The sequence below is a fragment of the Perognathus longimembris genome, chromosome 28 (assembly GCF_023159225.1).
Source record: "Perognathus longimembris pacificus isolate PPM17 chromosome 28, ASM2315922v1, whole genome shotgun sequence".
NCBI classification, from domain to species: Eukaryota; Metazoa; Chordata; class Mammalia; order Rodentia; family Heteromyidae; genus Perognathus; species Perognathus longimembris.
In genome coordinates, this window is record NC_063188.1 from 37063161 (window position 1) to 37088954 (window position 25794).

At 37.5% G+C, this 25794-nt stretch overlaps 1 protein-coding gene across 1 annotated transcript; it reads right to left on the reverse strand.

The window, feature by feature from the left end:
* Positions 1–1483: 1483 nt before the first annotated feature.
* On the reverse strand, positions 1484–25549 carry Fam199x (family with sequence similarity 199, X-linked). Its single transcript, XM_048335912.1, has 6 exons — positions 25089–25549; positions 14432–14651; positions 7685–7834; positions 7188–7349; positions 4277–4543; positions 1484–2990 (listed from the first exon to the last, which is right to left on the reverse strand). Exons 1-6 carry the CDS (start codon positions 25283–25285, stop codon positions 2820–2822), a joined length of 1167 nt encoding a protein of 388 aa, XP_048191869.1. The 5' UTR covers positions 25286–25549; the 3' UTR covers positions 1484–2819.
* Positions 25550–25794: the final 245 nt, after the last annotated feature.

Genomic DNA, 25794 nt, shown 5'->3' on the forward strand with positions numbered 1-25794 from the left:
GAAACCAACCCCAGGCAGGAAAGTCCTGTGAGACTAAGCACCAAAAACAAACAAAAAGGCTGGAACTGGAGCTGTGGTTCATCAAGTGGTAGAGCACTAGCCTTGGGCAAAAAGCTCTGAGACACTGCCCAGACCCTGAGTTCAAGCCCCAGAAATATTGTTTTCAATCTCTTTCAAATCTAGCATATGTACAGTTTTAATTTATAGAAGTTACACAAAATGCACTTTTCTAAATACTGAAACCTTCACAAACTTTAAAATCTTCTTTGTGGCACTTTGGTAAACGTCTTTAATAGTGACTTTAGTTAAATCTAAGGTAATAAGACTATATGATGGTTGGGAGAACAGAGTAATCAATCTTAAATCCTGTTATAACCCTGTTTAGGATTTTCTTTTATAGATCACCATCAAATAGCTTCCAAGTATGTCACATTTAAATGCTGCTCTATTTCTCTGAATATGGCCTATTTTCCATCAAGTATAGGCAAATAGAGTAAGTAATCACTAGGTAGGACTTAGCTTTTGTTAAGAACAGGTAAAAATTTCAAATGTATTTTGCTGGTCTCTCCCTTTGCCCTTCTATACTTGGAAGTGAAATGAGGTTGACCCTTTGCAACTTCCATCATGTATTCTGTGGTCTATCCCCAAGAATTTTTGAGCCCTCCAAGTTGGTAAGGAACATCAAACAGGGGCTATGAGGAAAGTCAGAAAGACTGCTCCTATTTAAAAATATATATACACACATGTTTTCATTTAAACTCTTACTGTATCTTTAAAACATTACAACCATACTATAGGCCTTAGCAAAGCTGCAATGTATTTTTATCCTCTGTTGTAATTCTTTTAAATTTCAAGGAGTCAAAATCAAATTAAAAATTTCAAAATACATGAAAATTTCAGTTTTAACTAAACAAAGTTTAAGCCTAAATTTATCAACTGAAAATTAAGAATTTATATTAGCCAGGTGCTTACTAGTAAGCTTATGCCTGTAATCCTAGAATCACAGTTTGAAGCCAGTCCCAGCAGGAAAGTCCTTGAGACTGTTATCTCCAGTTAACCACCAGAAAACCGAAGGGAGCTGTGGTTCAAAGTGGTAGGGTACTAGCCTTGGGCACAAAAGTTCAGGGAGAGCACTCAGGTCCTGAGTCAAGCTCCATGACCAACAACAACAAAAAAAAAATAATTTAAATTGCTAGCTGGACACTGGTGGCTCACACCTGTAATTTTAGCTACTTAGGGAGCTGAGATCTGAGGATTGCTGTTCAAAGCCAGCCCAAGTAGGAAAAAGTCCATGAGACCTTAACCACCAAAAGGCTGGAAGTTGAGCTGTACCTGTACTTCAAGTGGTAGAGCTCTAGCCTTGAACAAAAAGAAAAAAAAACTCAGGGACAGCTCCTAGGCACTGAGTTAATAAGCCCCAGCCCCAGGACCAGTAAAATAAAACATTTTAATTGCTAATCTTTTAAAGCAAGCTAATGTTTACAAAAAGATAGAAACCCTATTAGCTCAGAGACTCTAGTTTTTTAAAGGTTGGCTACAACTCTTGCTACAATATCAAAATAACTTCCTAAACGTTACTCACAATAAAATTACAAAAGTCAGAAAGCAGCTTGATTGTCAGTAGTATCACTTTCCATCTTTTTTACCCACATGGATGTTAAAAGATGTGGTAGAAGAAAAGGAGTCATACTATTTTTACCTTCATGATAACTGAAAATTTTTAAATAAATTCCATGTTATATTTAAAATTAGAGCTCTATTAATAACCAACAAGCTACGGTGCCTTCTATATAACAATTCACAAAGGTTAAGAGAACTCTAAAGGGTTTCAACATTAAGTTAGAATATGAGACTGTTCACGATCATATGCCTGAAACTGCTATACCAAATATTTCAAAATTAGAGCTGTGCTGGATCAAAAAACTCAAACTAATTTAGAGAAGAGAGATCAATTAATTTCTGTCTTTAAGATAATTTTACAGCCTAAAATTTCATAAAGCAATGAAAAAGCAGAATTAGTTGTTTCACCTATTGCAGTATCCATTTGAATATTAATCAACCTAGCCTTTAGTCTAAAATTCAGCTACTAGTCACAACATTTCTTCACTAGTTATCACAGAAAGAATTCTGATTTTTACATAAAGAGAAAAACCGAAACAAATCAAACTGAGCAAAGATTTGGGCCAATTCTTATACCCTTGAGTTACTAATCAATGGAAACAGAACAAAACCTAATGAAGGCACTACTGTAAACAGAAATCGAAATTTTGTATGCATACTCACTTCATAAGAGATTTTCACCTAGAACTGAAAATTATACTATGGCCTTTTAGAAAAAAGTAAACTAAGAAATATTGACATTAAGAAGGGAACTGAATTATGATCCCTACACATGTACATACACTGACATAATAAACTACTTGTCAGTACTTTGATATCTCTAAAACTATAGAAATACTAGTCTTTGAAAAATCCCACATAACCACCATAAATTTTAAATGCTTAAAACATTTATTTAAGCCAATGGTTCTTAAACCAAATTGTGTAGCAGAATAACCTAACATTGGTTAAAGCAAAACACTATTCTGCTACTACATTCATGTGGTTTGAATGGTCTGTAGCAGGCTCAATAGTATGCATTTCTAGTAAGTTGTTGAGTGATGCTGAAGATACAGGTTCTGGGACCACTCTCTGAGAACCACTGGTTTAAATTTTTAATGGTACACCAGCACAACCCTAACCAAAATTTTGGTCAAGATGCATGTAAACTAATAAAGATAGAATAATGCTTGGAAAGAATGCTCATAAAATCACTCTTATTACATCAAAACATCAACATCTGCTTCATGGTCTTCCTCTGTCACTTTCAGGGACAGCACTTCTTCATTAAGGAAAAGCCCACTGAGCCTTTCCTTCCGGGCCTGCCTCTGCTCCTTCAGCTGCCTCTTGCGGAAGGCCTTCTGCTGTAACTTCCGCTGCTTGGATCGTTTCTGTCAAAGTGAAAAGTTCTAGGTCAGTAAGGTTTAGTTCTTGGCCCCAACATATTTTGTACATCTCTATTTTCTGAATTTTAAGAGTTATGAAAAATTCCCTGCAGTATGATTCTTAAAACAACTGAAATGAAACACTGGCTCAGAGATGGAAATGATATTTTAAGATTCTACTTTTATGGTGTTTGTCTAGGCAGGGTTGATTCTTGCTCATTTGGCCTAACACAGATAACCAGACACTTTGAAGACTTATTTTTCATGTATGGAAGGCAAGCACTCTTGCCACTAGGCCATATTCTCAGCCCCTTGAAGACTTATTTTTAAATTAAGTTACAGTATACACTGATATCAATGTATAGCAAACAAATTAATACTAGGGAGCAATACTGGATATAAAATTAAGGGAACATTGACCCAATATCTAATGTTTTCACTAATACTTCTCACTTAAAAGGTGCTAGAAATTTTACAATTACTGGGAAAGGATCACACCTTTCTCATTTTAGCACATACCATCTTAAAAGGCCATTAGAGACCTAGTGGGTACGCCAATTTTTGTCAATGAATAGATGGCAAAATAGAGTGATTACATATCCACAGAAAGCCTGCTATGTTTCTGCTACTTTGGTTTTAAGAGCCAGGGAAGATATTATTGTATATCTTCAAGTGACCATTAGTTTCCCACAGGGGTTCTCTTTTCAACTTTAAAAGACTCTATGCCATTGCAAAGGACCTAACTCCTCTGTTAAGCCATGAACTAGTCTACAAACACTTATACTTTTTTTTAAGTACCCAAGGATATCACAGAAGATTTTTTTCAATTGTGAAAAGAGAACAAATGACAGAAAGCATCATCACATTTAAAAATTACCTAAGAAAGATTAAAACATCAAGAAGACATTTAACAAGTACACAAAAGACATACACAACATTCTTAGGAGCAAATAAGACAGCAACATTAGCAACATAGTGAGATTCACTCAAGTATGAGTTGCAGTCAATAAAACAATTTTGAAGATTACTCATTATTTGCATCAATATCCTACTTAAAACAGACATAAAATCAGGAAAAATTCAAATTGGTGGATGTGGGTCAAAAAAGAATATTTGAAAGAATTCAATCTAGAGTGCTTTGTTCAATAGCAAAGCATCTTGCCTATTCAATTAAAACCAAAACCCACAGGCATCTAGATAGCAGGAAAATTTTTACTCTTTAAGAAATGTAAAGGAAAGAGCATTAGTATTAGTATCGAAAGGTAAAGTTTTGTATTGATTAGACATTTTACTTTTGAATCCCGAATCCGTTCTGCTGCACTTGCAGACAGGTTGCTGTCACTGTGTGCTCGACTCATGTTGGCACTGGAGTTTGAAGCAGAGTTTCCAACACTGGACCCACTGCTGCTTGCAGAACTGACCATGCTGGCACTGCTGCTGCTGGCGCTCGCACTGGCCCCGCTCACTCCACTGGTGCTTGCACAACTAAAGTTGCTTCTCTTCCAGGCCTCTCTTACAGGCCGTTGACGAGGACTATGCTCCTTGATATAGTTTCTGACCTTCAGATACAAACAAAACTAGTTAGTGCTGTACTTTTGATGTTCTAGTCTCAAGATGCCGGAGGAAAAAAATCATATTGTCCTTAATCCAAAAGATTGTCTCAATTCTGCAGATACATAAGTATACAGGACACAAGATCCTAATGGCAAGCTAATTTATCCCTAAACCCTATGAGTCTCATTTTTATCTACTGGAAGGAGATAATCCATTAAATCTATTAAATTGCTCCAAGCAATCACCTTTTTCTTAGGCCTTCTTAGCTCTAGCTGACATAAAGCAACAAAGATAGGTGATGTGTATATTTTGTAAGCCTAAACTTTCCCTAAACTGAATGCTTAAAAAGTCAGCAAACCATGTTTTCATAGATCTAAAGCAGAAATGTTAACTGCTTTTATTTTAAAAAAAAAAGTGATATTTCCATCATACTTATCCATCTCCTGAATAGCAATTTGGGAGAGAAGGGGGGCTATTTAATAAATGCTCCTAAAATCCCAACCATAAGAAAAAAAGAATACAGGACACAAGAAATCTTTCAGCTGGGAACATGGCCTAGTGGCAACAGTACTTGCCTCATATACATGAAGGCCTGGGTTCGATTTCCCAGCACCACCTATATAGAAAACGGCCAGAAGTGGCGCTGTGGCTCAAGTGGTAGAGTGCTAGCCTTCAGCAAAAAGAAGCCAGGGACAGTGCTCAGGCCATGAGTCCAAGGCCCAGGACTGGCAAAAAAAAAAGAAAAGAAAAGAAAAGAAATCTCTTGATTTAGGTTGGGCACCAATGCCCTATTCCTGTCATTCTAGCTACTCAGGGATCTAGCTGAGGATCAAGGTTTGAAGTCAGCCAGCGTAAAAAATTCCATGAAACTTTCATATCTAATCACAAAAAGGCCAGAAGTATAACTGTGGCTCAAGTAGCAGAGCATTAGCCTCCAGCTAAAGCTACAGAACAAACCGCAATTCAAACCTCAATACTGGTAACAAAAAAAAGGAAGATGCACGTACCAATTGTGCCTTGGTGATCCTTTCCTAAGAATGTCTTCTTTTGTTCTCATTCTATATGAATGCCTAGAAACTTGTATTATTTATCATGTCCCAGTGTGTGTATGTTTTTTTTTTTTTACTATCTAATGCGTTTACTTGTAGATTTATAGACACATCCTAGTTAACACAAATGAGGGAATAATATTTATTAAAATGCACTCCAAGAAATAGAAAGTTTTTTTCTTTTTTGCTGTTTTTGTTTTATTTTTGTTTTGTTTGTTTAGCTGTCTTTGGGTGGGTAAGGGGGAAGACAGAAATGGAGGGACGAAGGGTGAACAAATACAACAGTGGTACTCAACAGACACTATGTTGAACATGAACTATATCACTTGTGGATGAGGACAGGAGGGAATAACTGGAAGAAAGCAAGGAAGGAGCGACACTGTCCAAAAAGAAATGTACTCATTACCTAATGTTTGTAACTGTAACCCCTCTGTATATTACCTTTAAAATAACTATTTAAAGATTCCCCCCAAAAGGAAAAGATTGCTGAATTCAGGAATAGTTATCTCAAAACTGACAATGTTTACAACTCCAGAAAACATATTAGAGATGTGGATATTAAAATCACACAAAATATAATCAGTGGATGGAGGGTTATTAGCTTTCAGAATTTAGGACTTATAGAAAGTGAAACTAACAATACAATAAAATAGATGAGAAGAAGCATTTGTTACAGGTATTCACTAATGATAACTTTAGTTAATTAATGATTGTGTCTATGATTATGGTGTTATTTTCCTAAATTTCAGCAAGAGGCTAATGGTATTAGTCTTAAATGCTATGCATCAACTTACCATACTAATTAAAATGGCTAGAATGTGGAAAACAGTCTGTGTCTGTTGGGAGCAGTATTATAAATTTTCATAAGTGCAAAACAAACAAAGTAGAAAATAGCCAGGAGTGTGGCTCATGAGTAGAAAGCCTACCTAGCAAGCATGAGACCATGAGTTCAAACCTAGTACAATCAAAAAGAAATTTTTTAAGTAGAGTATAAAAATTTAAGTATTCAATTAGCCACGTATCAAGGAAAAACACAACAACAAAACTATATTCCAAAGGCAGTAGAAATACCCATTTTGGAATAGCTGAGGGAAAATTCAATAGGTTTCACTCTACTCAAAGTTCAATTACTCTCACCACTCAAATCTCTCAGCTCAAATGTTTACCAAAATATAATTCTTGTGCACAGCTTTTAATTAGTGCTTTGGTCATATCTCTTGTACGTTAGAATAAATCTATACTTAACAATCCCTTAAATGATGCGTTAAGCTTTAAAGTCTATACAACTGAGGAACAGGTTCTAGATTCACATTAACCAGAAAAGTACTTTAAGGTGAGGTGGACATAATAGTTTTAAAACCATGATGTTCTCAAATGTTACAGTTTTTCTTCACAGTACTAGCAATCAAACCCAAGGATCTGCATATGCAAGTCTGTACCACTAAACTACATTCCCGGCCCTATCATTATTTTTGCTAATTTACATTTCACAACAGTGATTTTGACCTTAACTCTCTAGGTACACATGACTAGCCAAGTCTACATTTTATAATCTGCTGGTATCTTTAATAAGTATATAGTATGCATTTACTAAACATACCTGCTTCAGTTTTTCATCTGTGAGGCAGTTAAGTTCAATAATAAACTCACTGTCTGTAGGGGAAATTTGAGCAGAAGGATCAATGATTTTAATAATATCAAGTTGCTCTCGGAGGCCCATCTCAGTACTGACTTTACGACTCAAATACTCGATATATTCCACCTATGTGATGAAAGATTACAAAAAAAAATCAATGCTAAAATCTCTGATCCTTTAATATTTCAGTTACAATGTGTTTTATGTATCAGAAGCTCTGATATGTAAATATCTGTATTATCTATACTGGTTCCCTAAAAACCAGTTAATGCTCAAATTTAGATTTACAAAACAATTCATTTACTCAGTAGCTATAAATAGGTATAAAATGAGCTTCACATATTCTCCAAACACATAAGAATATCAACATCCTTGCATTATACTCATAAGTTGACATGTATTAAAAACCTCTTTATACAACTAAAATATTTTTAAAATAAAAATGAGAATCAAGATGTTACCTGCTCATCATTTGTCATTGCACTCCAAGGAAGTTCATCTAAATTCCTGTGCTTGTTTTTCTTCTTAGGAAGTAGGCAAGGTGAACTTGGAATACTGGGTATGACGTCAGAAAGTACATCACTACCACTGGTGATGTCACTGCCTGGTAACTTTTATAAATAAGAACAATTTTACATGTTAACTTAAAGATACTTTAGCCAGACATAGTGGTGATGACCTATATCACAGCACTTGGGAGGTGGGGGCAGGAAGATAACTCAGTTCAAGACTAGTTTGGGCTGCATACTGAGTTCCAGGTCAGCCTGAGCTATATAAGACTTGGTCTTAAAAAATCAATATATTACTTGAATATAAGCTTAATAGGAAATACTGAGAGGACATGAATTCTGATCCAAACATATTTTATACAAAGCAGCAACATCAATATCACTATATTCTTTAAATGTATTCAGTTACTCAGCCTAAGAAGTTTTCCAAAAGTTTAAAATTGTAGAACTGCGGGCTGGGGGTATAGCCTAGTGGCAAGAGTGCCTGCCTCGAATACACGAGGCCCTAGGTTCGATTCCCCAGCACCACATATACAGAAAACGGCCAGAAGCGGCGCTGTGGCTCAAGTGGCAGAGTGCTAGCCTTGAGCGGGAAGAAGCCAGGGACAGTGCTCAGGGCCTGAGTCCAAGGCCCAGGACTGGCAAAAAAAAAAAAAAAAAAAAAAAAAAATTGTAGAACTGCATCAAAACATGACAAAATGCTGATTTAATAGTCATCACTAAGGTTTTTCAATTATATGTGCCAATATTACAAAAAGCTCACATAGTATAATGAGGAAGTAGAACCTCAGCAACTCTTAAGTAAGCTGCCACTAACGGGCTTTTTTTCTAGACACTGTGCTAGAAGTACTGTCAACATAAAGACAGATAATACATGGTTCCTGTCCTCAAGTTTGTATTGACAACATCAAAGCAATTAATTAAAAAATGCTTTGGGTATAAAGCAAAACTTTAAAGACAAGTATTATAAAATAAAATTAGATAAAAGACTAAAGTAGAAATAAAAAGCCTAACAAACAGAATATCAGCTTAAAGACAAACAGTAAAAATATTTATTACATATTGAAAATGTGCATACTTGATTAAAACTTGCAAATACTTAATTTATATTATTTGAATGCATTTGGACACATATACATACCTGAAAAACAATAAGTGTTAAGTGTGTACTTCAGCTTCAAAAGCCAGAATAAGTTTAACTTATATAAATATATTTAAGATATACATCTAAAAATATAAAACCTCTTATAAAAGAGCATTTTACAATTTTCCAAACATTATGCATTCATGTTTACAAGACACAAAACACCTTTTTATTGCTCTTTGGTTCTACAGGGTTTAAAACTATAATCTAAACTTTGACACCAGCTAACTTTTTCCAAGTGTCTGTGCCTTTGCGCCCTTAAAATGGTAGAATAAACCCTCGAGAGAGTGCTATTTTTTGCTGAAGTGCCTAAAGCACTACAAGATAGCATTTCAAAATGGCAGAGGTGAAAGGATAGCAGGGTGGCTCACATCTGTAATACTACCTACTCAGGAGGTTGCGATATGAGGATGGCAGTTTGAAGCCAGCCAGGGCAAGAAAGTACTTGAGACTCTCATCTCCAATTAACCAGCAAAAGCTGGAAATGAAGGTACATTAAGTGGTAGAGCATCACCCTTGAGCTTTATAAAAGGCTCAGGGACAGGGAAGACGGAAAGGTATTCAAGTAAGAATATAATTTAGTAAAATCATACAAAAAAAGCGCAAGATGAAAAAAAATATAAAACAGAAAAACAGTACTAGGGATTGATAGCTCAAAAGAAGAGCCAGAAGCTGCCTCATGAGTTGTAGAAGAGTAGGGCCTCAATCTCTAACATTTTCTAAGTAGCAATAACTTGACCAAACTATGTAAGGAAACAATTGGTCAAAAAGCAGTATAAGGACAAAATGAAGTGAGGAAAGTTTGAAACTGAATAAGAAGAGCTTGGTGTGATCTAGGCCTGGACAAAAATAAGCAAAAGTAGAAAGAAAAATGGGAACAAGTCTGAAATTTTTTATGAAAAGCAATGTACAAAGCTGAATAATTAAGAATGTAGATGTCAAGATCATAAGAAAGTGGGTAACATTTCCTCATCAGACAACTCATTCAGGGTGACACACTCAAAGACTTCCATTATTACAGGAAGAAAACTGAAGCAATATTGCACTTCTTCTAGTCCAACACCTTCAATTGATAAGGACAATGATGTCCAGGGAGGCTCCTACAACTAATGACAGAATCTAAAGTAGGATACAAATCAAGTGCTTACAACTATTCTCAGTATTCTTGCCTTAGATGTAGTTTGCTATGAGGGCTGGGAATATGGCCTAGTGGCAAGAGTGCTTGCCTCGTATACATGAAGCCCTATGTTAAATTCCTCAGCACCACATATAGAGAAAACAGCCAGAAGTGGCACTGTGACTCAAGTGGTAGAGTGCTAGCCTTGAGCAAAAAGAAGCCAGGGACAGTGCTCAGGCCCTGAGTCCAAGGCCCAGGACTGGCAAAAAAAGATGTAGTTTGCTATGAGAGAATTTATATATGAGGAAGAAAATGATAAAATTAGCTGTTTTCAAAAAATGCATACACTAATAAAATAAATATTAGCTAATTTGGCCAAGCCATAGTTCATCAGTGTTTAAGGCATTTTACTTCAGTTATTTCATATTACCCTCACACTAATCCAAGGTACTCTTGTAAATTCCTCTTTGCACAGATAAGAAATTGCAGCAGAAAGGCTAGACAAGTTGTCCAAAGTCATACAGCTACCAAGCATTACCGACAGGTTCAGGAGGTCCTGCTCTGAACCACCATGTACACTTTCCTTCTACATCACAGCAAGGCCCCTCTCTACCAAAAAGCATCTCTCTGAAGAATACTGGCTTCTCTGACATAATGGATAGTACTTGTAAATTAGTTACAAAATTCTTTTCTCTCCATTCCTATTCACGCTGTAGATCCTTTCCATTAAAAAGATGTGTCCAGAAGGAGGGAGGGAAGAAGGGAGGGAGAGATTGGCGGGGGGTGGGGGGAGGAAGAAAGGGAAGGAAGAATTCAATATGTAGAGAAACTATAGGGATAATAAAGGAAGCAAGCACAAATGTTCTTTGAATACATGACAGTCATTTTTCACTACACTATAAATTGTCACAAAGCAGAATATGTATTTTCCTGTAGACACACTATAATTGGATGTAGCAACAGATAACAGGTTACTATTAAATAATATGGTCACCCAAGTGCTGATGTCAAGTAGTCAATTGCAGGATGAGAGTAGCAGTTGCATAGGAGAATTAATTGCATGGGTTCCTGCATATTTTTTAGACCAGCAATTTTCCACTTCATAACTGATAATATATTTCAGAATAATAATGTTTAATGATCCCCATCCTATATTTTTCATGGGCAATATGTGGTATATTTATATTATAATCAGTAATTGTGACACAGAGAGAGAATTAAATCAAAATTCTGTCATATTTTCCGCAGGATGCAGCAGAATTTTATGAGTAAGCTCATTTCTGTAACAGCTGATGTGTAATTTCAGATTGCTCCTATAGGCTTCAGATAAGACAGCAAATTATTCACTTTAGATTTTATATACTTTCCTGCTGAACAATAGAAATAATTTCTCAGGCTCTAAGACTAGTCAAATATATCTATAATAAGGAAGGGACTGGCAGCAAAACTATCAGCAAAACTGATGCTTTGATGCTACTTCAAATGTTATGATGCAACTTCATTCTATAGTTAAAATCCTGCCTTATCAAGTCATTAGAATTTCTTTTCCCAGAGAATCTGTAAATCATTAATATTTACTTTAGTAACAACAGAAACATCTGTTCAAAAAGATTTAAACAGATGGTAGTTTTTAGCCACAACAGAGTTAATATGGATTTTTAAACTATAGAGTGAATTTTACCCTATATTAACTCTAACATGTAATTTGTAATTATCCTCTTGGATAATTCACTGCTCATTATTTTGAGGTCCAACAAAGACAAGACAGCATTTTCAACCGTCCTGTATATTTAAATGGTAAATATCCATGGTAACAGAGTACCCAGATTCCCATTTCAAAAGTGGGAAAACACATTAATAAGGCAGGCCTACTCTCTGTTCCAACACTGTAATCACTCATGCACATTAACAGTGAGCGGCTGGGTATGTTTTTCTACTCTAGCCACTCATGAAATAAGTGAAGAAATCAGCTATTAAATTTTTAAAAAGTGTGCCACCTTGTAACATTAGAAGTGATAATAAATCCAAATAAATCACATGATTACTGCCAATTTTTAAAGTATCCAGACTGACAAAGAAAACAGGAAGGGGAACAGTCTATTCACTGATGACATTAACTCAAACACAGAAAATTCTAAAGAACAGGGGTTGGAGGGAGATTATTAAGATTAACAAATAAATTCGGTAAAATTACAGGATACAGAGGGGTGCCAGTGGCTCATACCAGTAATTCTAGCTATTCAGGAGGCTGAAATCTGAGGATCACAGTTCAAAGCTATCCCAGGTGGGAAAGTCCTGAATGGTCTCATCTTCCATTAACCACCAAAAAGCCAGAAGTGAAGCGGAGGTGTAACTTAAGTCAAACAGCACCAACGGATAGTGAAAAAGCCAAGTGAGAGGAAGGCCCAATGCTCAAGCATCAGTGTACACACACACACACACACACACACACACACACACACACACACTCACCCCAAAGGCCCAAATGTAAAATCTAAATCTTTGAAAAGAAAGGAAAACAGGGAAAATAAATCTTCATGATTTGGGAATAGCAGTTAAATAATATGACATGGTCACAACCAAGAAAAAAAAATACAGAAACTAGCCTTCCTCAAAATTAAAAATATCTGTTTATCAAGACACTATGGGCTGGGTGCTGGTGGCTCAAGTCTATAATCCTAGTTACTCAGGAGGCTGAGATCTGAAGATCATTGTTCAAAGCCAGCTGGGACAGGAAAAGTTCAGGAGACTCTTACCTCCAATTAACTACCAGAAAGCCAGAAGTATAACTATGGCTCATATGGTAGAGCACAATCCTTGAAAACAAAAGTTCAGGGACCCATCCCAGGCCCTGAGTTTAAGCCCCAAAATCTACAAGAAAATTAAAAGACACAATCATGTAAACAGTCATTATCAAGTGAAAAGATAATCCACAATAGGAAAATATAGGTTGTAAATCATATATCTCTTAAATTTAGTGACCAGAAAAATAGGTACAACTAAAAAGATAACACAATTTAAAAACTGTCGAAGTATATAAACAGGTGTTCCTTCACAAAAAGATATATGAACAGACAATAAGCTCATGAAAACATGCTCAACACCCATTACTGATTACAAAAAAGCAAATCAAATCCAAAGTGAGATATTATCTCATACCCAGAAGGACAGACCTAAGGAAAGAGATAGGACTACAGGGATAGATGGATGGTTCCTGAAACAAAATAGCCTTAGAAGAAAGACAAAAAAAGACAAGAAAAGTATAGGCAATGATATATGGAAAATGAAAGTTTCCTACTTTGCAAAACATGTTTATACTTCCTAAAAACATGTTAATGTCTGAATGAATAAACTTAATGTGGTACAGTCATAAAATGGAGTATTATTCGGCTACAGAAATGAGTTAAGTAGCATTGTACATTATAACATGGATGAACTTTGAAAATACTACAAACTCAAGAAGCCAGACAAAAGAGACCACATATTATAAAAGCTTAATTATAGAAAATTTTAGAGGCGGGGCTGGGAATATGGCCTAGTGGCAAGAGTGCTTGCTTTGTATACATGAAGCCCTGGGTTTCATTCCTCAGCACCACATATATAGAAAAGGCCAGAAGAAGTACTGTGGATCAAGTGGCAGAGTGCTAGCCTTGAGCAACATTTGAGTGGAACTTTCTTCATTAACACAAGCCAGGCTCAAACTTACCCTCCGGTCTAAGCCTCCAGAGTGCTGGTTTACAAATAAAAGTATTTTAATAAAAAGTGTTTGACTAATCTTTTGGAATATAATTAAGTATTCAGATGGCTTTCAAACATAGCAAGCATTCAAGTTTGTCTGTTGAATAAAACATTTAGTGTATGTAAGGTTACTTTAAATGTTAATGTATTTTACAATCAGAAAATGGATGCTGCAATACAATAATTAGCATTTTCTGATAGAGTACGCATTATAAGGCAGCATTTTCAAACAATTCGTCACGCGATCATTTTATATGCTATATGTACAATGAAAAGAAACTGTCAAGTGAAAAACATCTCTACATAGAAAATATAAAATGACAAGTTATATTAAATTTCTGTTAACAGAACCAAAATTATACATTTATGACCATTAATGATTTATGGTATTAGGACACAATAGCATAACTCTCATATGAGACTACTTTTATAAAGCAGGGAAAATCAATTTATGTGGATTCATGCATAGAAAAGTACTGATTACTTTGTAGATGAAAATCTGCAAAAGGTTACCTGTAGCACTAAAGGCCTAAAAGGTAAAGCATATAAATTCTATCTAGTTTTAACGTTTATAACATGTTTGGAAATACCTTTAAATATTTTTGAGGTATAGATGAAACTATTATAGAGAAAATTATTACAGAGAAAATTATAGTTCTACATATGTAGTAATGATTTCAATAAAAATTTAAAAACCCACCTGCCATTCAAACTCACTATCTGACCAATCCCAGTAGGTGCTAATAGAAGAAGAGACATCACTGCAAACACTCCCCTCAGGAAATAAATCAAAAGAAGTAAAGTCTTGATCATCTAACAGGGAATAGCAATCATCTTGATCTCCGACAGAAACAGATGAAAAGAGCTCCTCGCTGCAGTCTGAGCTGGCAACACTTGTTCCACAAGAAGTTAGGTTCCACCTTCAAAAACACAATACAAAAGAAATTACAACAGCAACTACAGAACTACAAACCTAGTGTTAATATTAATAGTACATATTTATGATATGATAAATGTGTGCTTAGGTATAATGGTAGTGGGGGTGGGTTTCTTTGTTTGTTTGCTGGTCCTGGGGCTTGAACTCTGGGCCTGGGTGATGTCCTTGAGGGTTTTTTGCTCAAGGTTAACACTCTACCACTTGATCCACACCATTTCTGGCATTTTTAGTAGTTTATTGGAGATAAGAGACTCATGAACTTTCTTGCTCAGGCTGGCTTCAAACACTGAACCTCAGATCTCTGCTTTCTAAGTAGTTAGGATTACAGGCATGAACCACTGGTGCCTGAGAGTATGGTTATTTTTAAAGTCTTTACTTTGGGGCTAGGGCACAGTTCAAGAGGTAGATTGCCTGCAAAACATGAGGTCCTAAGTTCAAGCCCCAGCACCACCAAAAAAGAAAACCTGTAAGCAAATATACTAAGATATTTATGAATAAAATAGGCTTCTGGTTTGCCTTGAAATAATAAGGAAGAGTTTGGAGAATGGTTATAAATAATGGTATATTGGGCTGGGGATATGGCCTAGTGGCAACAGCGCTTGCCTCGTATACATGAGGCCCTGGGTTCGATTCCCCAGCACCACATATACAGAAAACGGCCAGAAGAGGCGCTGTGGCTCAAGTGGCAGAGTGCTAGCTTTGAGCAAAAAGAAGCCAGGGACAGTGCTCAGGCCCTGAGTCCAAGCACCAGGACTGGCAAAAAAAATAAATAAAAATAAATAAATAAATAATGGTATAAATAAATTGTAATATCGTATGTGAATGATTGTTAAAGGGTTCATTATATTAATTCTCCTTATTTTCCTAGGTGTTTGAAATTTGAGTAATATTGAAAAGGGATATATATACTAATTCCCAAACCAGGCAAAGACCCAACAAAAAAAGAGAACTACAGACCAATATCACTAATGAACACAGATGCAAAGCTCCTCAATAAAATATTAGCTAATAGGATCCAGAAAGTGATCAAGAATATCATACATCATGACCAAGTAGGCTTCATCCCTCAGTCACAAGGATGGTTCAACATCCGTAAATCAATCAACGTAATTCACCACATAAACAGAACTAAAATCAAGAATCACATTGTTATCTCAGTCGATGCCCAAAAAGCCTTTGACAAAATACAACATCCATACCTATTAAAAGCTTTGGAGAGAACAGGAATAGATGGAACATTCCTCAAAACAATAAAAGCCATATACAACAGACCAACTGCTAATATCATATTAAATGGAGAGAAACTTAAGTCATTCCCCCTAAAATCAGGAACAAGACAAGGATGCCCACTCTCCCCACTTCTGTTCAACATAGTGCTGGAATCCCTAGCCATAGCAATAAGGCAAGAGGAGGACATCAAAGGGATCCACATCGGCAAGGAAGAAATCAAGTTATCCCTATTCGCAGACGACATGATCTTGTATCTGAAGGACCCAAAAACCTCAGTACCCAAACTCCTACACCTAATAAACCAATTTGGCAAAGTAGCAGGATATAAAATCAACCCACAAAAGTCAGCAGCTTTTCTGTACACCAGCAATAGACAAACAGAAAAGGAAATTATGGAAACAATTCCATTTACAGTAGCCAAAAAAAGAATAAAGTACCTAGGGATCAGCTTAACCAAGGACGTGACGGACCTATTCAATGAAAACTACAAAAATCTAATAAGGGAAATCAAAGAAGACACAAGGAGATGGAAAGACCTCCCATGCTCATGGGTAGGCAGAATCAATATAGTGAAAATGGCCATATTGCCCAAATTGTTATACAAATTCAATGCAATACCTATCAAAATCCCAGCCACATTCTTCACTGAAATAGAGAAACCAATCCATAAATTCATATGGAACAGCAAAAAACCTAGAATAGCCAAAGCAATTCTAGGCAAAAAAAGCAATGCAGGAGGTATCACAATACCAGACTTCAAGATCTACTACAAGGCCATCATAACAAAAACAGCATGGTATTGGTATAAAAACAGATCGGAAGACCAATGGATTAGAACTGAAGACCCAGAAATAAAACCGCACTCTTACAGCCAACTGATATTCGACAAAGGAGCTAAAGATATACAATGGAATAAACATAGCCTCTTCAACTACTGGTGCTGGGAGAACTGGGCAGCCATATGCAGAAAACTCAAAGTAGACCCAAGCCTATCACCATGCACCAAGATCAACTCAAAATGGATCAAGGACCTCAACATCAGACCTGAATCCTTGAAACTACTGAAGGACAGAGTAGGAAAGACACTAGAACTTATAGGCACAGGAAGGAACTTCCTGAATAGAGTCCCAGGGGCACAACAAATAGGAGAAAGACTCGACAAATGGGACTACTACAAATTAAAAAGTTTCTGCACAGCTAAGGACATAGCCACCAAAATAGAAAGACAGCCAACGATATGGGAAAGGATATTTACCAGCACAGCAACAGACAAAGGCCTGATATCGGTCATCTACAGAGAACTCAAAAAACTAAGCCCCTCCAAGCCCAATAAACCTATTAGGAAATGGGCAAAAGAGCTAAAGAGAGACTTCACAAGAGAAGATATAAAAATGGCAAAGAAACATATGAGGAAATGCTCAACATCCCTGCTAGTAAAGGAAATGCAAATAAAAACAACCCTGAGATACCACCTCACCCCAGTTAGAATGGCCTATACTCTGAACTCAGGAAACAACAAATGCTGGAGGGGCTGTGGGGAAAGAGGAACCCTTCTCCATTGTTGGTGGGAGTGCAAATTAGTACAACCACTTTGGAGAACAGTATGGAGGTTTCTCAAAAAGCTCAATATAGACCTACCCTATGACCCAGCCATACCACTCCTAGGCATCTATCCTAAACAGCAAAATCCAAGATATCAAAAAGGCATTTGTACTACCATGTTTATCGCGGCACAATTCACAATAGCTAAAATATGGAAACAACCCAGATGCCCCTCCACAGACGAATGGATCCAAAAAATATGGTACTTATACACAATGGAATACTACATAGCGATTAGGAATGGTGAAATATTGTTATTTGCAGGGAAATGGTCGGAACTCGAACAAATAATGTTGAGTGAGACAAGCCTAGAACACAGAAAACAAAGGGGCATGATCTCCCTGATATATGACTGTTAACAAAGGGAGACAGAGAGACAGTAGAGACCAAGTCTGTGAATACTGTATATGTTCTTGATACATTGTATATTGCATATATGTCAACCTGACCTAGACAAGGGATAGAAAAACAGGTTGTAAGATATCATAAGAAATGTACACACTGCCCTACTATGTAACTGCACCCTCTTTGCACAACACCTTGTAAAAAAATTTATGTCCAATTAATAAAAAATAAATAAATAAATAAATAAGTAAATTCTTTTTTTTAAAAAAAAAGGGATATATAAACTAATAAAGTATAACTTTCATCCATAAATAAAATGTATAGCACAGTAGTTATGAGTAAGCTTTAGAGTCATACCAAGTTAAAATTCTTGCTCTGTCATTTGCTAGCTATTTGATCTTAAGCAAATGACAAGCTCTCCAAGCCTATGTTCCCATCTTTAAAATAGAGTAATGAGGATTATGAGAATGCACGCAGAGAACTTAGCACACATAAAAGTGCTCAACACATGGGACCCATTACTATTATTAAATGAAAGGATGAGAGGAACCACTTCAGAGAAGAGCAAAGCACCAACAAAATACACAAACAGAAATTCAAGAGGCTGTTGTATTTAAACATATTTTACACACTAATGTCATACATGCTCACAGCTGTGACACTAGAGTAAGAAAAGAGTGAACTAATGTTAGGCAGTGGTGGCTCATACCTGTAATCCTAGCTACTCAACAGGCTGAGATCTGACAATCATGGTTTGAAGCCAGTCAGGGCAGGAAAATTCATGAGATTCTTAACTCCAATTAACCACCACAAAGCAGGAAATGGAGGTGTGTGTCATGTGGCAGGGTGCCAAACATAACCAGAAAAAAGCTGAGCAAGAGCAAGGGGCCCAGATTTCAAGCCCCAATACCGGCACACACACACATGAGCACACATACACATACACACAGTTAACTACTTGGGAGGCAGTGATGGGATGAGTAAATGAGAACATTTCAGTTGGAGGGTAACACAGACAAAAAGTGAGACCTTATCTCAAAAAATAAAAAAAAAAAACACCCTAAGTACAGTGTTCCACACCAGGTATTCCAGAGACAGAGTGAGAGAATCACAGTCATAGGCTGACCTAAGCCAGAAAAAATAGGGAGAAGGGCTGGGATGTAGCTCAGCGGCAAAACCCTTGCCTCGCAAGTGCAAGGTACTGGATTCAATTCCCCTCCCCCCCCAAAAAAAAAGAGAGAGGAAAAAATAGGGAGAACCTATCTGAAAAACAAAGTAAAAAAAATGGGATTGGAACGTGACTCCATTGGTAGAGTGCCTGTCTAGCAAGTATGAAATTCTCAGTTCAAACAGCAGTACTCCAATGTTAATTTTTTTTAAAGGACTGAAATTTTAAATGGCCAGTAATTTTGTTATAGCTAACTAACACATAATGTCTTGGCGCTTTTAGTATTCTGCTTTTTTCACTTATTTGCTGAATATTTTCATTGCTAAGTTGTATATCCTTTATTCTTTTCTTTTTTTTTGCCAGTCCTGGGGCTTGAACTCAGGGCCTGAGCACTGTCCCTGCCTTCTTTTTGCTCAAGGCTAGCACTCTACCACTTGAGCCACAGCACTTCTGGCTTTTTATTCTGTTTATGTGGTGCACTCTACCACTAGGCCACATTCCCAGCCTTGTATAGCCTTTATAAGAATGACTTGGACTAAGTGTGTTTCACATTTCAGATTTTTTTTGGATTTTGGAATATCTGTGTATACATAATGAGGTGCAATGGAGATGAGACCTAAGTCTAAATACAACATTTATTATCTTTCACATGCACTTTATACACATAGCTTAAAGGTACTTTTACATATTTTGTGGACTATTTTTAATGCATCTATTATTTTGGCTCCCAACTTATCACATGAAAACATGGTAGAATTCAAAATGGTTCAGAATTTGGATTTTTGTCTTATGGATCCTCAACCTACATATCATTTGAAAACATTTTAGTATCTATATCATATTCCATTTATTGGATATATTATTTTGTTTACTTTATTCCCTAATGATAGATTTGTAGGCTGTTTCCAATTTGCTTTATTCTATATAATACTGAAATGAGCTTTTTATTTATAATTTTTGGTCATACAAATGATCACAGGATAAAGTACCTAAAAGGTAACTAATGAATCACATAAGGAGCACATTTACACAATTATCTTTCTGAAAGTCTGCACCAATTCCACCTTCCCCAGGCAACAGACCAAAAGAAAAAAGTTCATCTCACCACAACCTCCAAGTCACTAAAATTCTTTTTTTGTCAGTTGTGGGGCTTGAACTCAGGGCCTGGGCGCTGGCCCTGAGCTCCTTTTGCTCAAGGCTAGCACTAAGCTACTTTGAGCCACAGTGCCACTTCCAGTTTTCTGGTGGTTAATTGGAGGTAGAGTCTCTAGACTTTCCTGCCCATGCTTTGAGCTTCAATTCTCAGATCTCAGCCTCCTGAGTAGCTAGGATTATAGGTGTGAGCCACCAGTGCCTGGCATAAAATTCTTATTTAATTTTTTCTACTTATCTCATAGGGCAGAAACATTTATATATAACTTTTTGTTTTATGTAACTTTTTTTATTTTATTACTAGCAAGATCAAGTTTTAAAATATTTATTAACAGATCAGGCATGGCAGTACACACCTGAAATCCCAGTAGTCTGGGAGGCAGGAGGATCTCATTTTGAGATCTGGTCAAGATTCCATCTCAAAAATGAATAAAATACGTACTACTTTTGCTATGGTGTTTATGTATGTGTTAGTATTTCGTTACTGTTAAGTTCCTAATTCTATAGGAATTATGTTAGTAGAATTTATGACAGGTTTTTAGGATTTTTTGTCTTGAAATGTTTTCTTTTGTAAGTTTTCACTAATGAGATACCATTAATGAAATAATCTACATCAATTTGCTAGTACATAGGCATTTAATCCTAGAGATAGCAGATTTAGTGTTTCCAACCTTAATAATAAGCTGCTAAAATAGTGACTTACAGAAAATAAGCCTGTTATTTACCTATTATTATGTTGTTCCTCATTCTTTGTTAAACTCAGTATTTTCTTGAATTGTGTATATTTTAAAACTTCCTTCTTTACTAGAAAAATTCTATGGAATTTCTTCAAGTTTTTATATGCCTCCAATTGTCTTAGTGGGCTTTTACCAAAAACTTTAAGTGCAATTCTTTTAAACTAATGTGACAGTTTCAGACTTTTAACCAGTCAGCTCAACATTAAATTATTGAAGTTTACAAGCCCTTACATCCTATACCACTAAGAGAAAATGACCTCACACTAAGATTCTAACTATAACTGTAACACTCTCTAAGAAAAACTTTCTCCAAAACCTGAAAAAGTGTTGATAAGAATCTTAATGAAATGGTATTGAACTTAATAATTTGATTTGTTCACACTCTTTGTCCTCCCAACTTTTCCCTTTCTTGTAGCTTGCTTCCAAGGAGGTAAAATATTCTTAGAAAAGACAAAAAGCAAACAAAGCAAAAATATTATCACCACAGTTCCTGCTAAATTTACTAAATAAACTCAACTATTGTAACCTGTGGTTTCACTCCTATCACACTAGTAAAATTTCTGTTGATTACTCCCCAACTTGTATTACTAGCGAGGATGTTTTGCTAAAGCTGCACCCTTCCCCCACCACTTGTTTCAAAGTCCCTAAACCAAATTCCTTCCATGTGGCTCTCCCACCAGCAACCCATAGCTGTTCTACATCTCTAATTCTATACCTAGGTTAAAAAAAAAATGGGGCGGGGACAAAAGGCACACAAAAAAACGCTGGGGCCAGATGTAGCTTATTGGTTAAGGCAAATGCTTGGCATGCCTGAGTTGATCCCAGCACCACAAACAGACATACAATAGTCTTGGGATTTTTCTAGTTAATGGTGATTGAAATGGGGCTCTAAAATCTTAAAAAAGTGACTTATTCTGAGTTTTCAAGTGTTCCTCGTTATATACAAAAGGCACACATTTTTCACCATAGTGTAAAGTCAAAGTATTGATGCACTTCTGAAAGATGAAGAGAATACCTCACTTAGTAATTCATATTAACCTCTTTCATCTCATAATTTAATGATAGGATCTATCAATATCAGAATTTCCAATCTTCTAAATGGCTTCCCTTTTTGCTGGTGCTAGTGTTGGCTGCAAGAAGACATGGCTCATGAACAAAACAAGCTCTGATAGCAATGCTAAGAGAAAGCTCTACAACAGAAAAAATAAAATGTCTTAAACATGTGCTTATTTTAAGAATAACATTTAAGGCTTAATTTTGTAAATGTATTTTATTTTTCCAAAACTCTAGACAAAGCCAGGTAGATCATAAAATCAGAAAAGACGAAGGTTTAAAAATAGTATCTTGCTTTTTTCCAGGTTGGTCTCAAAGGATCTTCCCATCTCAGTTTATTGAATAGCTGAGACTACAGGTGTATACCACTGCAACTGGCTGGAAAATGGAAATTTTTTAAGAACTAGCTGTTTTTCATTTCTTTTTTACTAAACCTACAGAAGTGACATGCCAACTTCTATGACATGCTGACTAATCAGAACTGTGCATGCATTCAACTTTAGAGGTCATTAGTACTAGAGCCATGAGTCTCTTGGTTAGTGAGTCTGCAAGTGTAGCCCAGAGTTCATTAAATAAGCAGCCATGAAGTTGTCATCTTCACAAGGCCTGTATTAAGGGTATTATCAAAACAATCTCCCTATTTTCTGATCCAATAACAAAGAAACAAAATAAAGGCAAATAAAGTTATCTACCCACTGATAAGCTTTCTATATACAGTAAAGCTTTTGCAATGAATAAACCCGAAGCAGAAATTTAGTATTCAACTATTTATACCTGAATTTAGGTTTGTTGGTGGATTTGGCAAATTATGTGAGGGAAAAAAGTGACAGAAAAGAAGACCACGAAATAAACTGTGTCCATATATTAGTTGTTTGCCGTTCCCTGGAAATAAATCTCTCAAAGCATACAGTCCTATCAAACATTTTGAGGGGTAAAAAGGCAGAATGTTCCAGAAGAAAAGGTTTTAAAAACAAAGCAGGTCAGGACAGAAACATCATCTGTTGTAAATATTGTTAATTCTGCTTCCCCTTTCTGCTGAAAAGGATAGAGAAAATAAGACCCTGTTCCCATTCCAAAATAGGGTGGATGACAGAGCTTTTTAAAAGCTGGCAGTTAAGTAGGAAAATAATTCTTGACTTGGAAAAAGAGGAGCTTAACAGGAACCTCCTCTTACCACCTTCAATGACCCATTCTGGCAAGCAGCCTTGATCTTAGCAGTTTTTAAGGGGAAGAAAACACAGAAAAACTCTGGAGGAGAAAGAACAGAACAAGCTGTAAGTAATGCACTCTTTCTCTTCTCTCTGCTTTACTCTCCATCCCCAACCATTTTGGCAATGCTTACCCTTAACCTTCTGGCTCTCAGTCACCACAACAGGTGAATTCTAACACCATTTTACTTTCCTGGGTATGTTATTGTTCTACCGCTACAAAACTTAAATATCAAATACATGCAAAAATACTTTTATAGTCTTTTTCTATGTAAATAACCTTAAACAATTCATTTCAGCGATATTAAAAGTGCGTTGGTTACATCATGGATTAAACAAGTTTCTGTGAGTCTATGAAACTACTGTGACCACTGATAACACTGGATCCATTAGTTCTGATCCAAGATCCATCTCTGGGTCCAAAGGAGTAATCTATGTTCTCTTCTTTTTTTCTCTGGGACTCAGTTTCTTCATTTTTGTGATGAGCATATGGAGTATCTGTAAGAAACACACTGCCATCTCCTTTGGAAATGTTATGCTGATGTTCTGAATGTTTAACTATAGTATCTTGTTCCTGAAGACCAGAGCTTTTCTTTAAGAATACTGCTTTGGAGCTGGGAATATGGCCTAGTGGTAAAGTGCTCGCCTAGTATACATGAAGCCCTGGGTTCAATTCCTCAACATCACATATATAGAAAAAACCGTAAGTGGCCCTGTGGCTCAAGTGGTAGAGTGCTACCCTTGAGCAAAAGAAGGCAGGGACAGTGCTCAGGCCCTGAGTTCAAACCCCAGGACTGGCAAAACAACAACAACAACAACAAAAAGAATCCTGTTTTATACATTCCTTGTGCTTGCCATAAGAACTAGGTAAATCTGGACTGTGGCAAGACGGGGAAATAGACCAAAGATTTTTAAATGTGGAAGGATCTGATCAAACTCAGGAAACTTGGATCCAAAATCATAACTATACCTTATCTCCAGGATTTTTCACAGCTGAACTGTTGTCCTAGTCACCTGTCCACACACTCTCCCAGTCCTTTACATTGCTCTCAAATACTAGCTTATATTAAAAGTGAAGAGTATATCTAAGACATCTTCAAATCTCTTTCAACCTTTTCTGTAATTCATGGATGAGAGAATATGTGCAAGAGAGAATCCTCCTGAACACTGTCTTCTAATAAAACAAGTTAGAAGAAGATGCACCCTCTGATAAATCTGCACAAACAAATCCAGCTAACCCTTGCGCTGCCCCTCCCCCTCTCCCGCGCGAGCACTGAGGGAGCAACCCTTGGGCTATGTTACAGAAAAGAAGGTTTCATATTTATGTTTATACCTTGTAGGAGAGCTTACAAAACTACGGCAGAGTTCGAAAAGGGGGAGGAAAACAAGAATGGAATAGTTTCCGAGAGCTTTGATTTAAAGAAAAAAAAAACACTGTGATCGAGGTAAGGGTGAGGATAGGACTGTGAGAGTAAAATTTGGGAAAGGGAGTTCTATCTTTAAAAGTACTTTGAAAAGACCGATAGGTTAGTGTTGAGCACTCCGAAATGCACTGCGCAAAGGGAAGGAGTTAAACTTTTACAGATGAACGTAAACAGGGGAGCACCTAAAAATGAAGAGTAGGGGTTTGAGATGCTCAGGGTACATATGGGGGGGGGGCGAGAGGGGTTGAAGGAAAATGTAGGGAAGGGAGGAAAGGGAGAAAGAAAGCCAGGAAAGAGCTACTAGTAAGGAAAACCAGAGGGAAGGGGTGAAAACGGGGAAGTGGGAGCGGGGAGGGAGCCCGGGAAAGAGCAGTGGTAGGTGGGGGAGGGGTGATTAGAAACTCAGTTCACCGTGACCCGGCCGGAATGGGGGGTGGGGGCGACTCGCTGGCCCCCCGGAACGCTGCCGAGGTGTGCGGAGCCCACCGAAGTCCCTCGTACCTGTTGGTATGGAAGCGATGGAGCGGATCCGTGCGATGGCAGGAGGACAGCTGGCATCCGAAGTCACTGATGTCCAGGCAGCCTGGCTCCTCGCTGGGGCAGGCACCCACCCCACGAGGGGGTCCCAGGAACGGAAAGGGTTCTTCGGGGGTTAGAAACTTCTCATAGGAAGTGGTGGCCGATGCCTCGTCGGACATGGTTAGATAGTCCGGCTGGAGCTCCTTCTCTGGCTTTGGGGTGTTCCCGCGCCCGCCCCAGCCCCCACTCTTAACCTGTCCGCGGTCGCCGCTCCCGAGGGCACCCACCGCAGCTCACGGGCAGGCCGAGCGCAGTGGCTCACGGCTACCGGAGGAATGAATGGCCGTACTGAAGCTACTGCAGGACCACAACAGCAGGTAGCCACACAGTCAGCACCTCAGTGGCCTCCGTAGATGCCGGGCTGCCGTCGTCGCCACCGCTGCCGCCGCGATTCAGCCCAGCCCACGAGAGCAGCGCCGCCGCCCGGCCTGGGCCCCGCCCACTGCGCTCGCCACTCGCTGCAGCCCACCTGACGTCACCCAGGAGGGGAAGGACAGCAGGAAGCCGCTCCCCTCGCCCCCTGCTGGAGCGGAGGAAGAACTGAACCCTTGCCTCTGTAGCCCCACATGATTTGGCCCTTGGAGCCCCAGCCTCTCCCTGCTCCCTAACCCTTGAATCTGGGATTCCA